The 16,339-nt window shown below is 41.6% G+C and overlaps 1 protein-coding gene across 2 annotated transcripts in view; it reads left to right on the forward strand.

Annotated features, from left to right (window-relative positions):
- The first annotated feature begins 3,818 nt into the window (after nt 1–3,818).
- Nucleotides 3,819–16,339, forward strand: part of inpp5kb (inositol polyphosphate-5-phosphatase Kb) — a 47,513-nt gene continuing 34,992 nt past the window's right edge. For both annotated transcript variants that reach the window (XM_036968126.1, XM_036968127.1), the window contains exons 1-2: nt 3,819–4,042; nt 9,781–9,883. In XM_036968126.1, coding sequence (XP_036824021.1) covers nt 9,789–9,883 — 95 coding nt within the window. In that variant the 5' untranslated portion in view covers nt 3,819–4,042; nt 9,781–9,788. The remainder of the gene's footprint in view (nt 4,043–9,780; nt 9,884–16,339) is intronic.

Below are 16,339 nucleotides of genomic sequence, written 5' to 3' on the forward strand. Positions count from 1 at the left end.
TGGTCCATGAGTTTTGGTGGGCGGCCCTCTCTTGGCAGGTTTGTTGTGGTGTCATATTCTTTCCATTTTTTAATAATGGATTTAATGGTTCTCCTTGGGATGTTCAAAATGTCTGATATTTTTTTATAACCCAACCCGAATCTGTACATCTCCACAACTTTGTCCCTGACATTTACATTTTTTTTTACCTTAATTTAACTAGGCAAGTCAGTTAAGAACAAATTCTTATTTTCAATGATGGCCTAGGAACATTGGGTTTACTGCCTGTTCAGGGGCAGAACGACAGATTTGTACCTTGTCAGCTCGGGGGTTTGAACGTGCAACCTTCTGGTTACTAGTCCAACACTCTAACCACTAGGCTACCCTGCCACCCCTCCACTCTAACCACTAGACTACCTGCCTCCTCTACACTCTAACCACTAGACTACCCTGCCGCCCCTCCACTCTAACCACTAGGCTACCCTGCCACCCCTCCACTCTAACCACTAGACTACCTGCCTCCTCTACACTCTAACCACTAGACTACCCTGCCGCCCCTCCACTCGAACCACTAGACTACCCTGCCGCCTCTACACTCTAACCACTAGACTACCCTGCCGCCTCTACACTCTAACCACTAGACTACCCTGCCGCCCCTCCACTCGAACCACTAGACTACCCTGCCGCCTCTACACTCTAACCACTAGGCTACCTGCCACCCCTCCACTCTAACCACTAGGCTACCCTGTCACCCCTCCACTCTAACCACTAGGCTACCCTGCCGCCCCTCCACTCTAACCACTAGGCTACCTGCCACCCCTCCACTCTAACCACTAGGCTACCCTGCCGCCCCTCCACTCTAACCACTAGGCTACCTGCCACCCCTCCACTCTAACCACTAGGCTACCCTGCCGCCCCTCCACTCTAACCACTAGGCTACCCTGCCGCCCCGACATGTTTGGAGAGCTCCTTGATCTTTATGGTGTCGCTTGCTTGATGGTGTTGCAGACTCAGGAACCTTTCAGAACAGGTGTATATATACTGAGATCATGTGACAGATCATGAGATACTTAGATTGCACAGAGGAGGACTTCTGAAGGTAATTGGTTGCACCAGATCTTATTTAGGGGCTTCATAGCAAAAGGGGTGTATACATATGCACGTCCCACTTTTCCATTTTTTTGAATTTTCTGAAACAAGTTCTTTATTTCATTTCACTTCAACGATTTGGACTATTTTGTGTATGTCCATTACATGAAACCCAAATAAAAACCTATTTAAAGTGCAGGTTGTAATGCAACAGGAAAAACGGCACAGATAGTGAATACTTCAACACCGTATAAATACGTTTGATTGATTATTATTATTATTATTATGTTATTGGCATTTTCATCAACCTTATCAATCAGAGGAAAGCTGGCAAATATATTCGTTCACCTACAGTGGCAAGAAAAAGTATGCGAACCCTTTGGAGTTACCTGGATTTCTGCATCAATTGGTCATAACATTTTATCTGATCTTCATTTAAGTCACAACAACAGACAAATACAGTCTGCTTAAACTAATAACACACAAATTATTGTATTTTTCTTGTTTATATTGAATACATAAAAAGTATGTGAACCCCATAGGCTAATGACTTCTCCAAAAGCTAATTGGTGTCAGGAGTCAGCTAACCTGGAGTCCAATCAATGAGATTAAATTGGAAATGTAGTTAGAGCTGCCTTGCCCTATAAAAAACAAACAAAATTTTAGTTTGCTGTTCACAAAGAAGCATTGCCTGATATGAACCATGCCTCGAACAAATAAGATCTCATAAGACCTAAGATTAAGAGTTGTTGACTTGCATAAAGCTGGAAAGGGTTACAAACTATCTCTAAAAGCCTTGATGTTCATCAATCCACGGTAAGAGAAATTGTCTATAAATGGAGAAAGTTCAGCACTGTTGCTACTCCCCCTAGGAATGACTGTCCTGCAAAGATGACTGCAAGATCACAGAGCAGAATGCTCTGTTGATGAGTCTACGATGCGTAAAACAATAAACAAGAATGGTGTTTGTGGGGCCACGGAAGAAACCACTGCTGTCCACAAAAACCATTGCTGCACGTCTGGAGTTCGCAAAGAGCACCTGGACGTTCCACAGCGCTACTGGCAAAATATCCTGTGGACAGATACATCTGAAATTGAGTTGTTTGGAAGGAACACACAACACTACGGGGAGAAAAAAAAAGGCACAGCACACCAACATCAAAACCTAACTATAAAGTATGGTGGAGGGAGCATCATGGTGTTGGCTGGTTTGAGGCTTCAGGGCCTGGACAGCTTGCTATCATCAGTGGAAAAACGAATTCCCAAGTATATCAAGACATTTTGCAGGATAATGTATCTGTCCGCCAATGGAAGCTCAACAGAAGTTGGATGATGCAACAGGACAACGACCCAAAACACAGAAGTAAATCAACAACAGAATGGCTTCAACAGAAGAAAATACACCTTCTGGAGTGGCCAAGTCAGAGTCCTGACCTCAATCTGATTGAGATGCTGTGGCGTGACCTCGAGAGCGGTTCACACCAGACATCCCAAGAATATTGCTGAACTGAAACAGTTTTGTAAAGAGGAATGGTCCAAAATTCCTCGTGACTGTTGTGCAGGCCTGATCCGCAACTACAGAAAACATTTGTTTGAGGATATTGCTGCCAAAGGAGAGTCAACCAGTTATTAAATCCAAGGGTTCACATACCCTGCACTGTGAATGTTTACACGGTGTGTTCAATAAAGACATGAAAACGTATAATTGTTTGTGTGTTATTAGTTTAAGTAGACTGTTTGTCTATTGTTGTGACTTAGATGAAGATCAGATCAAATTGTATGACCAATTTATGCAGAAATCCAGGTAATTCCAAAGGGTTCACATACTTTTTCTTGCCACTGTATGTGTCCCTTGTAGCAGCTAGCTGACCCATGTTTTCGATGCAGAAAAGCAGGTAATCTGGAGATTAGTGGTTTTCTGTCAGCGGCCAGCACTGCCAGAGCAACCAATGTGAAGATTAGAAACAACAGTGGAATTTGCGGTTCACCATTCAACATAAAAAGTCCCGTATTGAAACTGATGCAAACGGATGCAAATAGTGTAATCATGCCATATTTGGACTAGATAATGCTTAACAAGTTTGTAATATTGTTATATAAATTCAACAGAAGACAATTATTAGTTAAATGGACAAAAACAATTCAAATCAGTCTAAATCGCACTGTGGATGTATTAGACTTCAGGATTGAATTGGGGCATACAGTACGCGTTGTACATCCTTGCCTATGTATCTTGGGTCCATGAAATGTTCACAACTGTGAAGAGTTCACACAAATAAGGTGATGCAAAAAAAGGCCAAAGCAAGCAACACGCAGTGACGTCGATCAACCACTGGTGTGTTAGATAGCGCCCACCGATTGACACCCCCTCATTATCACATTGGAGGAAGAAATACACAAATATAAACATTAATGAAGTGAATTAAAGTTTTAAAACAATTTGAAATAAGGTAAATCATTTAATACATTCCGATACATAGAGAAAAGGAAAGCCAGTATTTGTGTAATTCTTTGCTTATTTAATTATGTGTGGATGCATTTATTTATTTATTTTAATGGCAGGTTTGGTCCTCCATATGGAGCAAAAAAAAAGTACATTTCTTTCAGGAGCCTACTCACTTTAAACCCAACTTGTTGTGTTATTTATAAAACAGAAAATAACCAAACAAAAATGACCCAGTAACGGTGAACAATCTATTGGGTTGGGAAAATAACCCACCGTTTTTTTGTTGTGTAGACCCTCCCACAGTTCAGAACCTTACCGGATTATAACAGCCTGCTGATTAAGTCACGCAGATGGTATTAAAACACGTCAGTCAGAGGGTTCAATACTAGGTAACAGTCGTTCCTTCGGCTCATTATTTTCACACACGATACTATCGTTTATCTCTCCGGACGACACTCGTTATATGCGCGATAGGGAGTCATCCGTTTTTACCGGACACCGCTGGACACTCTCTACTCACAGACACAGGTAGGCTAAGCACGTACGGCCGTGTGTGTTCATTTTGCTTTCATTTTTTTTGTTGCAACTCAAGTTTATATAATTGATTGATATTCGGATTTGGGAGAATGCAGAGAAGTTGATGCGCCCTAGTCGAGCTGCTACTCTATTGTTTGAGTAACTCTTTTCACAAGTCAGGGACCAGGAGAAACATATAGGAGAGACATGGGGTGTTATAGGGGTGTTATGGGGGTGGTATAGGGGCGGTATAGGGGTGTTCGGGGGTTATTATATGGGTGTTATAGGGGTGTTACAGGGGTGTTGTTATAGGGGTGGTATATGGGTATCATTATAGGGGTGTTATAGGGGTATTATTAAAGGGGTGTTATAGGGGGTTATTATAGGGGTGTTATAGGGGTATTATTATAGGGGTATTATATGAGTGTTATAGGGGTGCTATAGGAGTGTTATTGGAGTGTTATAGGGGTGTAATAGGAGTGTTATAGGAGTGTTATAGGGGTGTTATAGGGGTATTGTAAGGGTGTTATAGGGGTGTTATAGGGGTATTGTAAGGGTGTTATAGGGGTGTTATAGGGGTATTATAAGGGTGTTATAGGGGTGTTATAGGAGTGTTATAGGGGTGTTATAGGGGTGTTATAGGGGTGTTATAGGAGTGTTATAAGGGTGTTATAGGGGTATTGTAAGGGTGTTATAGGGGTATTATAAGGGTGTTATAGGGGTGTTATAGGAGTGTTATAGGGGTGTTATAGGGGGTGTTATAGGAGTGTTATAAGGGGTTATTATAGGGGTGTTATAAGGGGTTATTATAGGGGTGTTATAGGGGGTTATTATAGGGGTGTTATAGGGGTACTATTATAGGGGTGTTATATGAGTGTTATAGGGGCGTTATAGGGGTATTATTATAAGGTATTATAGGGCTATTATAGAGGTGTTATAGGGGTATTATAGGGGTATTATAGGGGCATTATAGGGGTATTATATGAGTGTTATAGGGGGTTAATATAGGGGTGTTATAGGGGTACTATTATAGGGGTGTTATATGAGTGTTATAGGGGTGTTATAGGGGTACTATTATAGGGGTGTTATATGAGTGTTATAGGGGTGCTATAGGAGTGTTACTGGAGTGTTATAGGGGTGTAATAGGAGTGTTATAGGAGTATTATAGGGGGTTATTATAGGGTTGTTATAGGGGTATTATTATAGGGGTGTTATATGAGTGTTATGTGAGTGTTATAGGGGTGTTATAGGGGGTTATTATAGGGTTGTTATAGGGGTATTATTATAGGGGTGTTATATGAGTGTTATAGGGGTGTTATAGGAGTGTTATAGGCATGTTATAGGGGTATTATTATAGGGGAGGTCTGCGCCCGTGTATTGACTATCAAGGCCTAAATCAGATCACTATGAGGTATAGTTACCCGCTACCTCTTATCGCCACGGCGATTGAGTCAGTGCACGGGACGCGCTTCTTCACCAAACTAGATCTCAGGAGCGCGTTACAACCTGGTGTCCGGGAGGGAGACGAGTGGAAGACGGTGTTCAGTACGACCTCAGGGCATTATGAGAACCTCATCATGCCGTACGGGTTGATGAATGCTCCATCAGTCTTCCAAGCCTTTGTAGATGAGATTTTCAGGGACCTGCACGGGCAGGGTGTAGTGGTGTATATTGATGACTCCAGGGCTTTCCCCGAGAGGCATTAGACGAGGGCGGACACCCTTTCACGGACCAAAGGAGCTAGGTGGACGGTGGCCAGGAATAATTCCAACTGAAGCAGGAAACCCTGGCAGTGAGCAGCCATCATACTCTCTTTCTCATTGACTCTCTTGCGTTTCCCGTGGTGCTAGGCCTACCCTGGTTAGCTTGTCATGACCCCACTGTTTCATGGCAACGGAGGGCTCTCACGGGGTGGTCGCGAGAGTGCTCGGGGAGGTGTTTAGGAGTTTCCGTAGGTGCTACTACGGCGAAAAGCCCAGACCAGGTCTCCACCGTGCTATATGCGCCGAGCATGTGTCCCTGGTGCGCAAGGTGCTTGGTCGACTGTTGGAGCATGACCTGTACGTCAAGGCTGAGAAATGCCTGTTCTTCCAGCAGTCCGTCTCCTTCCTAGGGTACCGCATTTCCACATCAGGGGCGGAGATAGAAAATGACCGCATATCAGCCGTGCATAATTGGCCATCTCCCACCATGGTAAAGGAGGTGCAGCGGTTCCTAGCGTTTGCCAACTACTACCGGAGGTTTGTCCGGGGCTTTGGTCAGGTAGCGGCTAATGGTGGGATGCGTCTCAGACCCTGTAACGGGAGGAGGAGAGACCAGAGAAGGCTCGGCCTCTGGCTCCGACTCGCTGCTTAATGGGGAAAACCGGTTGAAAGTTTCTGTCGGCTGAATGAGCGACACCGGTTGAGCATTCCTACAGCATTTCCCTCCAGAAGCCATGAGAAAGTTGTCCGGCTGCGGGGACTGTGCGAGGGGATTTATACTAACGTTACTATCTGTACTTACTGGTGGCACAGACACTGTTTCATCCTTTCCTACACTGAAATTACCCTTGCCTAACGATTGCGTCTGAAGCTGGGCTTGTAGCACAGCTATCCTCGCCGTAAGGCGATCGTTCTTCTGTATATTATGAGTACAGCGACTGCAATTAGAAGGCATCATGTTAATGTTACTACTTAGCTTCGGCTGTTGGAGGTCCTGACGAACCACGTCCAGATAAAGCATCCGGAGTGAAAAAGTTGAGTGAGGGAAAAATTAAAAATATAAACGGTGATTAAAAAGTAAAAACCGTAAAGTTGTCAGGTAGCAAAGTAAGGTTGGCAACAAAACGCACAGCAGCACGTACACAAGTCTCCCTCACAGGGAAACACCACGATCCTGGTCGTTGTGGACCGTTTCTCTAAGTCTTGCCGTCTCCTCCCGCTGCCCGGTCTCCCTACGGCCCCACAGACTGCAGAGGCCTTGTTTACACACGTCTTCCGGCACTACGGGGTGCCTCTCCCCCTTCCAGTGCGTATTAAGCCAGTTCTGGCTCCTTGGCATCAGAGTCAGACCGAGGCTCCTGCGGTGGACGACTGTTTCCGGCGAGCGGAGGAAACATGGGACGCCGCCCATGTTCACCTTCAGCGTGCCGTGCTGAGCCAGAAAGCCGGCGCAGACCGTCACCGCAGTGAGGCCCCGGTGTTAGCACCAGGGGATCGGGTCTGGCTCTCGACCCGAAACCTGCCCCTTCGCCTGCCCTGCCGGAAGCTGGGTCTGCAGTTTGTGGGGCCGTTGTGGGGTTTGTGGGTTCACCCAGTTCTGTTCTCCTGCGTCGGACTTCTCTGCCACCAGCTAAGCTCCCCTTACAGTATCATATCTCTGGTGTGTGTGTAATATCTCTGGTGTGTGTATAATATCTCTGGTGTGTGTGTAATATCTCTGGCGAGTGTGTAATATCTCTGGTGTGTGTAATATATCTGGTGTGTGTATAATATCTCTGGTGAGTGTGTAATATCTCTGGTGAGTGTGTAATATCTCTGGTGAGTGTGTAATATCTCTGGTGAGTGTGTAATATCTCTGGTGTGTGTATAATATCTCTGGTGAGTGTGTAATATCTCTGGTGTGTGTATAATATCTCTGGTGAGTGTGTAATATTTCTGATGTGTGTATAATATCTCTGGTGAGTGTGTAATACCTCTGGTGAGTGTGTAATATCTCTGGTGTGTGTGTAATATCTCTGGTGTGTGTATAATATCTCTGGTGAGTGTGTAATATCTCTGGTGAGTGTGTAATATCTCTGGTGTGTGTGTAATATCTCTGGTGTGTGTATAATATCTCTGGTGAGTGTGTAATATCTCTGGTGAGTGTGTAATATCTCTGGTGAGTGTGCATCTCTGGTGAGTGTGTAATATCTCTGGTGTGTGTGTAATATCTCTGGTGTGTGTATAATATCTCTGGTGAGTCTGTGTGTAATATATCTGGTGAGTGTATAATATCTCTGGTGAGTCTGTGTGTAATATCTCTGGTGAGTGTGTAATATCTCTCCTGTGTGTATAATATCTCTGGTGTGTGTGTAATATCTCTCCTGTATATATAATATCTCTGGTGTGTGTGTAATATCTCTGGTGTGTGTGTAATATCTCTCCTGTGTATATAATATCTCTGGTGTGTGTATAATATCTCTGGTTTGTGTATAATATCTCTGGTGTGTATATAAAATCTCTCCTGTGTGTATAATATCTCTCCTGTGTGTATAATATCTCTCCTGGGTGTATAATATCTCTGGTGTGTGTGTAATGTCTCTGGTGTGTGTGTATAATATCTCTAGTGTGTGTATAATATCTCTGGTGTGTGTATAATATCTCTGGTGTGTGTATAATATCTCTGGTTTGTGTATAATATCTCTGGTGTGTGTGTAATATCTCTGGTGTGTGTATAACATCTCTGGTGTGTGTATAATATCTCTGGTGTGTGTGTAATATCTCTGGTGTGTGTATAGTATCTCTGGTGTGTGTATAATATCTCTGGTGTGTGTATAATATCTCTGGTGTGTGTGTATAATATCTCTGGTGTGTGTGTATAATATCTCTGGTGTGTGTGTATAATATCTCTGGTGTGTGTATAATATCTCTGGTGAGTGTGTAATATCTCTGGTGTGTGTATAATATCTCTGGTGTGTGTATAATATCTCTGGTGTGAGTGTGTAATATCTCTGGTGTGTGTATAATATCTCTGGTGTGTGTATAATATCTCTGGTGTGTGTGTATATAATATCTCTGGTGTGTGTATAATATCTCTGGTGTGTTTATAATATCTCTGGTGTGTGTATAATATCTCTGGTGTGTGTATAATATCTCTGGTGTGTGTATAATATCTCTGGTGTGTGTATAATATCTCTGGTGTGTGTGTATATAATATCTCTGGTGTGTGTATAATATCTCTGGTGTGTTTATAATATCTCTGGTGTGTGTATAATATCTCTGGTGTGTGTATAATATCTCTGGTGTGTGTATAATATCTCTGGTGTGTGTGTATATAATATCTCTGGTGTGTGTGTATAATATCTCTGGTGTGTGTGTATAATATCTCTGGTGTGTGTATAATATCTCTGGTGAGTGTGTAATATCTCTGGTGTGTGTATAATATCTCTGGTGTGTGTATAATATCTCTGGTGTGAGTGTGTAATATCTCTGCTGTGTGTATAATATCTCTGGTGTGTGTATAATATCTCTGGTGTGTGTGTATATAATATCTCTGGTGTGTGTATAATATCTCTGGTGTGTTTATAATATCTCTGGTGTGTGTATAATATCTCTGGTGTGTGTATAATATCTCTGGTGTGTGTATAATATCTCTGGTGTTTGTATAATATCTCTGGTGTGTGTGTATATAATATCTCTGGTGTGTGTATAATATCTCTGGTGTGTTTATAATATCTCTGGTGTGTGTATAATATCTCTGGTGTGTGTATAATATCTCTGGTGTGTGTATAATATCTCTGGTGTGTGTGTATATAATATCTCTGGTGTGTGTGTATAATATCTCTGGTGTGTGTGTATAATATCTCTGGTGTGTGTATAATATCTCTGGTGAGTGTGTAATATCTCTGGTGTGTGTATAATATCTCTGGTGTGTGTATAATATCTCTGGTGTGAGTGTGTAATATCTCTGGTGTGTGTGTATAATATCTCTGGTGTGTGTATAATATCTCTGGTGAGTGTGTAATATCTCTGGTGTGTGTATAACATCTCTGGTGTGTGTGTTTACAGGTGAGAAAATGAGTACAATAAAGTGCAGAGCAGGAAGAGGAGAAGCAGGAGGAGAAGGAGGACGAGAAGGAGGAGGAGAAGGAGGAGGAATTAGCAAACTCAGGTTATATACTTCTACTGTGATTATATACCTCTACTGTGATTATACACGTCTACTGTGATTATATACCTCTACTGTGATTATAAACCTCTACTGTGATTATATACCTCTACTATGATTATATTCCTCTACTGTGATTATACACCTCTACTGTGATTATACACCTCTACTGTGATTATACACCTCTACTGTGATTATACACCTCTACTGTGATTATACACCTCTACTGTGATTCTATAACTCTACTGTGATTATATACCTATACTGTTATTATACATCTCTACTGTGATTATACACCTCTACTGTGATTATAAACCTCTACTGTGATTATACACCTCTACTGTGATTATACACCTCTACTGTGATTATAAACCTCTACTGTGATTATACACCTCTAATGTGATTATATACATCTACTGTGATTATATAATCATAATCACCTCTACTGTGACTATACACCTCTTCTGTGATGATATACCTCTACTGTGATTATATATCTCTACTGTAATTATACACCTCTAATGTGATTATATACATCTACTGTGATTATATACCTCTACAGTGATTTTACACCTCTACTGTGATTATACACCTCTACTGTGATTATACACCTCTACTGTGATTATAAAACTCTACTGTGAATATATAACTATACTGTGATTATACACCTCTACTGTGATTATAAACTTCTACTGTGAATATTTATCTATACTGTGATTATACACCTCTACTGTGATTATACACCTCTACTGTGATTATATACCTCTACTGTGATTATACACCTCTACTGTGATTATACACCTCTACTGTGATTATATACCTCTACTGTGATGATATACCTCCACTGTGATTATATACCTCTACTGTGATTATACACCTCTACTGTGATTATACACCTCTACTGTGATTATACACCTCTACTGTGATTCTATAACTCTACTGTGATTATATACCTCCACTGTGATTATATACCTCTACTGTGATTATACACATCTACTGTGATTATACACCTCTACTGTGATTATATACCTCTACTGTGATTATACACCTCTACTGTGATTATACACCTCTACTGTGATTATATAATCATAATCACCTCTACTGTGATTATATACCTCTACTGTGATTATACACATCTATTGTGATTATACACCTCTACTGTGATTATAAACCTCTACTGTGAATATACAACTATACTGTGATTATATACCTCTACTGTGATTATAAACCTCTACTGTGAATATATAACTATACTGTGATTATACACCTCTTCTGTGATTATACACCTCTACTGTGATTATAAACTTCTACTGTGAATATTTATCTATACTGTGATTATACACCTCTACTGTGATTATACACCTCTACTGTGATTATATACCTCTTCTGTGATTATATATCTCTACTGTGATTATACACCTCTACTGTGATTATACACCTCTACTGTGATTATATACCTCTACTGTGATTATACACCTCTACTGTGATTATACACCTCTACTGTGATTATACACCTCTACTGTGTATATATACTTCTACTGTGATTATACATCAACTTGTTTCAATTACGGAACACATTTATAACACAGTTGACCTGTGATTATATACCTCTACATGTATAACACAGTTGACCTGTGATTATATACCTCTACTGTGATTATATACCTCTACATGTATAACACAGTTGACCTGTGATTATATACCTCTACTGTGATTATATACCTCTACATGTATAACACAGTTGACCTGTGATTATATACCTCTACTGTGATTATATACCTCTACATGTATAACACAGTTGACCTGTTATTATATACCTCTACATTTATAACACAGTTGACCTGTTATTATATACCTCTACATTTATAACACAGTTGACCTGTGATTATATACCTCTACTGTGATTATATACCTCTACATGTATAACACAGTTGACCTGTGATTATATACCTCTACTGTGATTATATACCTCTACATGTATAACACAGTTGACCTGTTATTATATACCTCTACATTTATAACACAGTTGACCTGTGATTATATACCTCTACTGTGATTATATACCTCTACATGTATAACACAGTTGACCTGTGATTATATACCTCTACTGTGATTATATACCTCTACATTTATAACACAGTTGACCTGTTATTATATACCTCTACATTTATAACACAGTTGACCTGTGATTATATACCTGTACATTTATAACACAGTTGACCTGTGATTATATACCTCTACATTTATAACACAGTTGACCTGTGATTATATACCTCTACTGTGATTATATACCTCTACATGTATAACACAGTTGACCTGTTATTATATACCTCTACATTTATAACACAGTTGACCTGTGATTATATACCTCTACTGTGATTATATACCTCTACATGTATAACACAGTTGACCTGTGATTATATACCTCTACTGTGATTATATACCTCTACATTTATAACACAGTTGAGCTGTTATTATATACCTCTACATGTATAACACAGTTGACCTGTTATTATATACCTCTACATTTATAACACAGTTGACCTGTTATTATATACCTCTTCATTTATAACACAGTTGACCTGTTATTATATACCTCTACATGTATAACACAGTTGACCTGTTATTATATACCTCTACATGTATAACACAGTTGACCTGTTATTATATACCTCTACATTTATAACACAGTTGACCAGAGATTATATACCTCTACATTTATAACACAGTTGACCTGTTATTATATACCTCTACATGTATAACACAGTTGACCAGAGATTATATACCTCTACATTTATAACACAGTTGACCTGTTATTATATACCTCTACATGTATAACACAGTTGACCAGAGATTATATACCTCTACATTTATAACACAGTTGACCTGTTATTATATACCTCTACATTTATAACACAGTTGACCAGAGATTATATACCTCTACATTTATAACACAGTTGACCTGTTATTATATACCTCTACATTTATAACACAGTTGACCTGCATCCCAGTAATTGCTTTTTTTCTTCCCTGTCCGTTTTAAATACATAGCTTCATGTTTTGTTTTTATTTCCACATGGGAACCCTTCTCTGCATGGCCTTTCTCAGCTGACTAGCATCACATTCTGTTCCTTTACTATTTCTTTCTCTTCCTTGTCTTGTTTTGTTGATTTTTACACATAGAAACCTTTCATTCATGGCCTTTCTCAGCTGACTAGCTTTTGATGGGAAGTCTCTCCCATCAAAGAGACGAAACAATCTCCTCGCTAAGCTCACATCGGCTGCTCTCTCCCTCTCTATCAAAGAGCAACGCTCTGGTGTATCTGGGAGCCCCCGCGAACCACCAGTCTAATAGACCTGATTTAGAGTTACCCAACCTCCTCCCTCTGGAAGGAGCTTAAAGGTGAATGGCAAATGGAACCTTCAGAATACAGAATGTTAAGATGGTTTAGTTCTACCAGAGTTCTGTAACAATCCGTTATAGTACGTAATCAACCCCTCATCAACCTCTGACCAGAGCAGATCAGAGAAGGTAAAGAATGTCTGTTTAACAGTCTGCATGTGACAGTGTTACACACAGAGCGGGGAGGGTAGAGGAGATGTAGAGCGGGGGGAGAAAAGGGGGACAGGATAGGTAGGAGGAGGGGTAGAGGAGAGGTAGAGCTGGGGAAGGAGGGGTACAGGAGAGGTAGAGCGGGGAAGGAGGGATACAGGAGAGGTAGAGCTGGGGAAGGAGGGGTAGAGGAGAGGTAGAGCTGGGAAATGAGGGGTACAGGAGAGGTAGAGGAGAGGTAGAGCTGGGGAAGGAGGGGTAGAGGAGAGGTAGAGCAGGAAAAGGAGGGGTAGAGGAGAGGTAGAGCGGGGAAGGAGGGGTACAGGAGAGGTAGAGCTGGGGAAGGAGGGGTAGAGGAGAGGTAGAGCTGGGGAAGGACAGGTACAGGAGAGGTAAATGAGAGGTCAAGCTGGGGAAGGAGGGGTACAGGAGAGGTAGAGCTGGGGAAGGACAGGTAGAGGAGAGGTAGAGCTGGGGAAGGAGGGGTAGAGGAGAGGTAGAGCTAGGGAAGGAGGGTAGAGGAGAGGTAGAGCTGGGGAAGGAGGGGTAGAGGAGAGGTAGAGGAGAGGTAGAGCTGGGGAAGGAGGGGTACAGGAGAGGTAGCGCTGGGGAATGACGGGTAGAGAAGAGGTAGAGCTGGGGAAGGAGGGCAAAGGAAAGACAACGGAACAGGTTTTTAGAAATGTTTGCAAATGTATTGAAAATTAAAAACTGAAATATAACATTTACATAAGTATTCAGACCCTTTATTCACTACGTTGTTGAAGCACCTTTGAGCTTAGGGTCATTGTCCTGTTGGAAGGTGCATCTTTGCTCCAGTCTCAGTTCCTGTGCGCTCTGGAGCAGGTTTTCATCAAGGATCTCTCTGTACTTTGCTCCATTCATCTTTCCCTCGATCCTGACTAGTCTCCCAGTCCCTGCCGCGAAAAAACATCCCCACAGCATGATGCTGCCACCACCATGCTTCACCGTTGGGATGATGCCAGGTTTCCTTGAGACGTGACGCTTGGTATTCAGGCCAAAGAGTTCAATCTTGGTTTCATCAGACCAGAGACTCTTGTTTCTCATGGTCAGAGAGTCTTTAAGTGGCTTTTGTCAAACTACAAGCCGGTTGTTGAAGCCTCTCAAACACAATCCAGGTAGAAGCAGGAATTCCCCAGGGTAGCTGTTTAGGCCACTTGTTTTTTTCAATCAGTGCGTCTACGTATGTGGATGACTCAACACTATACACGTCAGCTACAACAGCGACAGAAATGACTGCAACACTTAACAAAGAGCTGCAGTTAGTTTCAGAACTGGTGGCAAGGAATAAGTTAGTCCTAAATATTTCTAAAACTAAAAGCATTGTATTTGGGACAAATCATTCACTAAACCCTAAACCTCAACTGCAGTGCATCTCGTAATGAATAATGTGGAAATTGAGCACATTGAGGTGATTAAACTGCTTGGAGTAACACTGGATTGTAAACTGTCTTGGTCAAAACATATTGATACAACAGTAGCTAAGATGGGGAGAAGTCTGTCCATAATAAAGCGCTACTCTGCCTTCTTAACAACACTATCAACAAGGCAGGTCCCTACAGGCCCTAGTTTCTACCTTCTTAACAACACTGTCAACAAGGCAGGTCCTACAGGTCCTAGTTTCTACCTTCTTAACAGCACTATCAACAAGGCAGGTCCTACAGGCCCTAGTTTCTACCTTCTTAACAACACTATCAACAAGGCAGGTCCTACCGGCCATAGTTTCTACCTTCTTAACAACACTATCAACAAGGCAGGTCCTACAGGCCCTAGTTTCTACCTGTTCAGTTGTGTGGGCAAAAAGAGGGACTTGGTAAAATTGCAGTTGTCTCAGAACATGGCTCTTAAATATACACAGAGAGCTAACATTAATAATATGCATGTCAATCTCTCGTGGCTCAAAGTGGAGGAGATATTGACTTCATCATTGCTTGTTTTTGTAAGATTTATGTAAATAAGCTATTCCTGTATTTTATTTGTAATAAATTAGCAAAAATGTCTAAAACCCTTTTTTTTCTCGCTATGTCATTATGGGGTACTGTATATATCTCTCTCTCTCTCTCTCTCTCTCTCTCTCTCTCTCTCTCTCTCTCTCTCTCTCTCTGTCTCTCTCTCTCTCTGTCTCTCTCTCTCTCTCTCGGTTCATTGTAGTAACAGTTGTCAGTGTTAATGAGTAGAGTGAAGCATTAATATTAAAACTCTTACATGGTGTGACGTCACTCTAGTCCTGAAACAATACCCTCTGTGATGATGGATTACACACACACACACACCTTTTCACGTGGCTCTCCCCTGCTCCAGATTATTGTCCTAATCTCACACGTTCTCTCCATCACTCTTTCTCTCCATCACTCGTTCGCCTGCGTCACCAAAACTCTGTCGCTCTCAGTGAGTTGTCCAGTCACTCGCAAACCACACTCACACAGACACGAAGGATAGCACACACGGAGGACAAGACACACAGAGGACAGGACACACGGAGGACAGGACAGAAAGAGGACAGGACGCACAGAGGACAGGACATAAAGGCAGCAGACTGTACAGTTAATTCTGGGCCTCTTCTAAGGGAGGATCTCCTGGATCTCCTGGATCTCCTGGATCTACTGGAAGACCCAGATTAGATCATCTCAGAAGATTAAAACCTCCAACTGAGACTGACAGTTTGCTCCTAGCAGGAGGAATCCACTAGCAAGCCAATCAACAAGAAGCAAAATAATCACAGACTGGGTTCTATGGGAGGCCAGGTCTGTTGTGTGTGAACGATACAAAGAGGACCTGACCTCATTAAGGTAGCTGCCCCTGGATCATCAGTCAGAGAAGAGGACAGAATCTGAATACTTTGTCAGAGCTGATTATTATCCCGGAGGACGTTTCTCTTCCCTTCT

The sequence above is a fragment of the Oncorhynchus mykiss genome, chromosome Y, assembly GCF_013265735.2.
Source record: "Oncorhynchus mykiss isolate Arlee chromosome Y, USDA_OmykA_1.1, whole genome shotgun sequence".
Classification (NCBI taxonomy): Eukaryota; Metazoa; Chordata; class Actinopteri; order Salmoniformes; family Salmonidae; genus Oncorhynchus; species Oncorhynchus mykiss.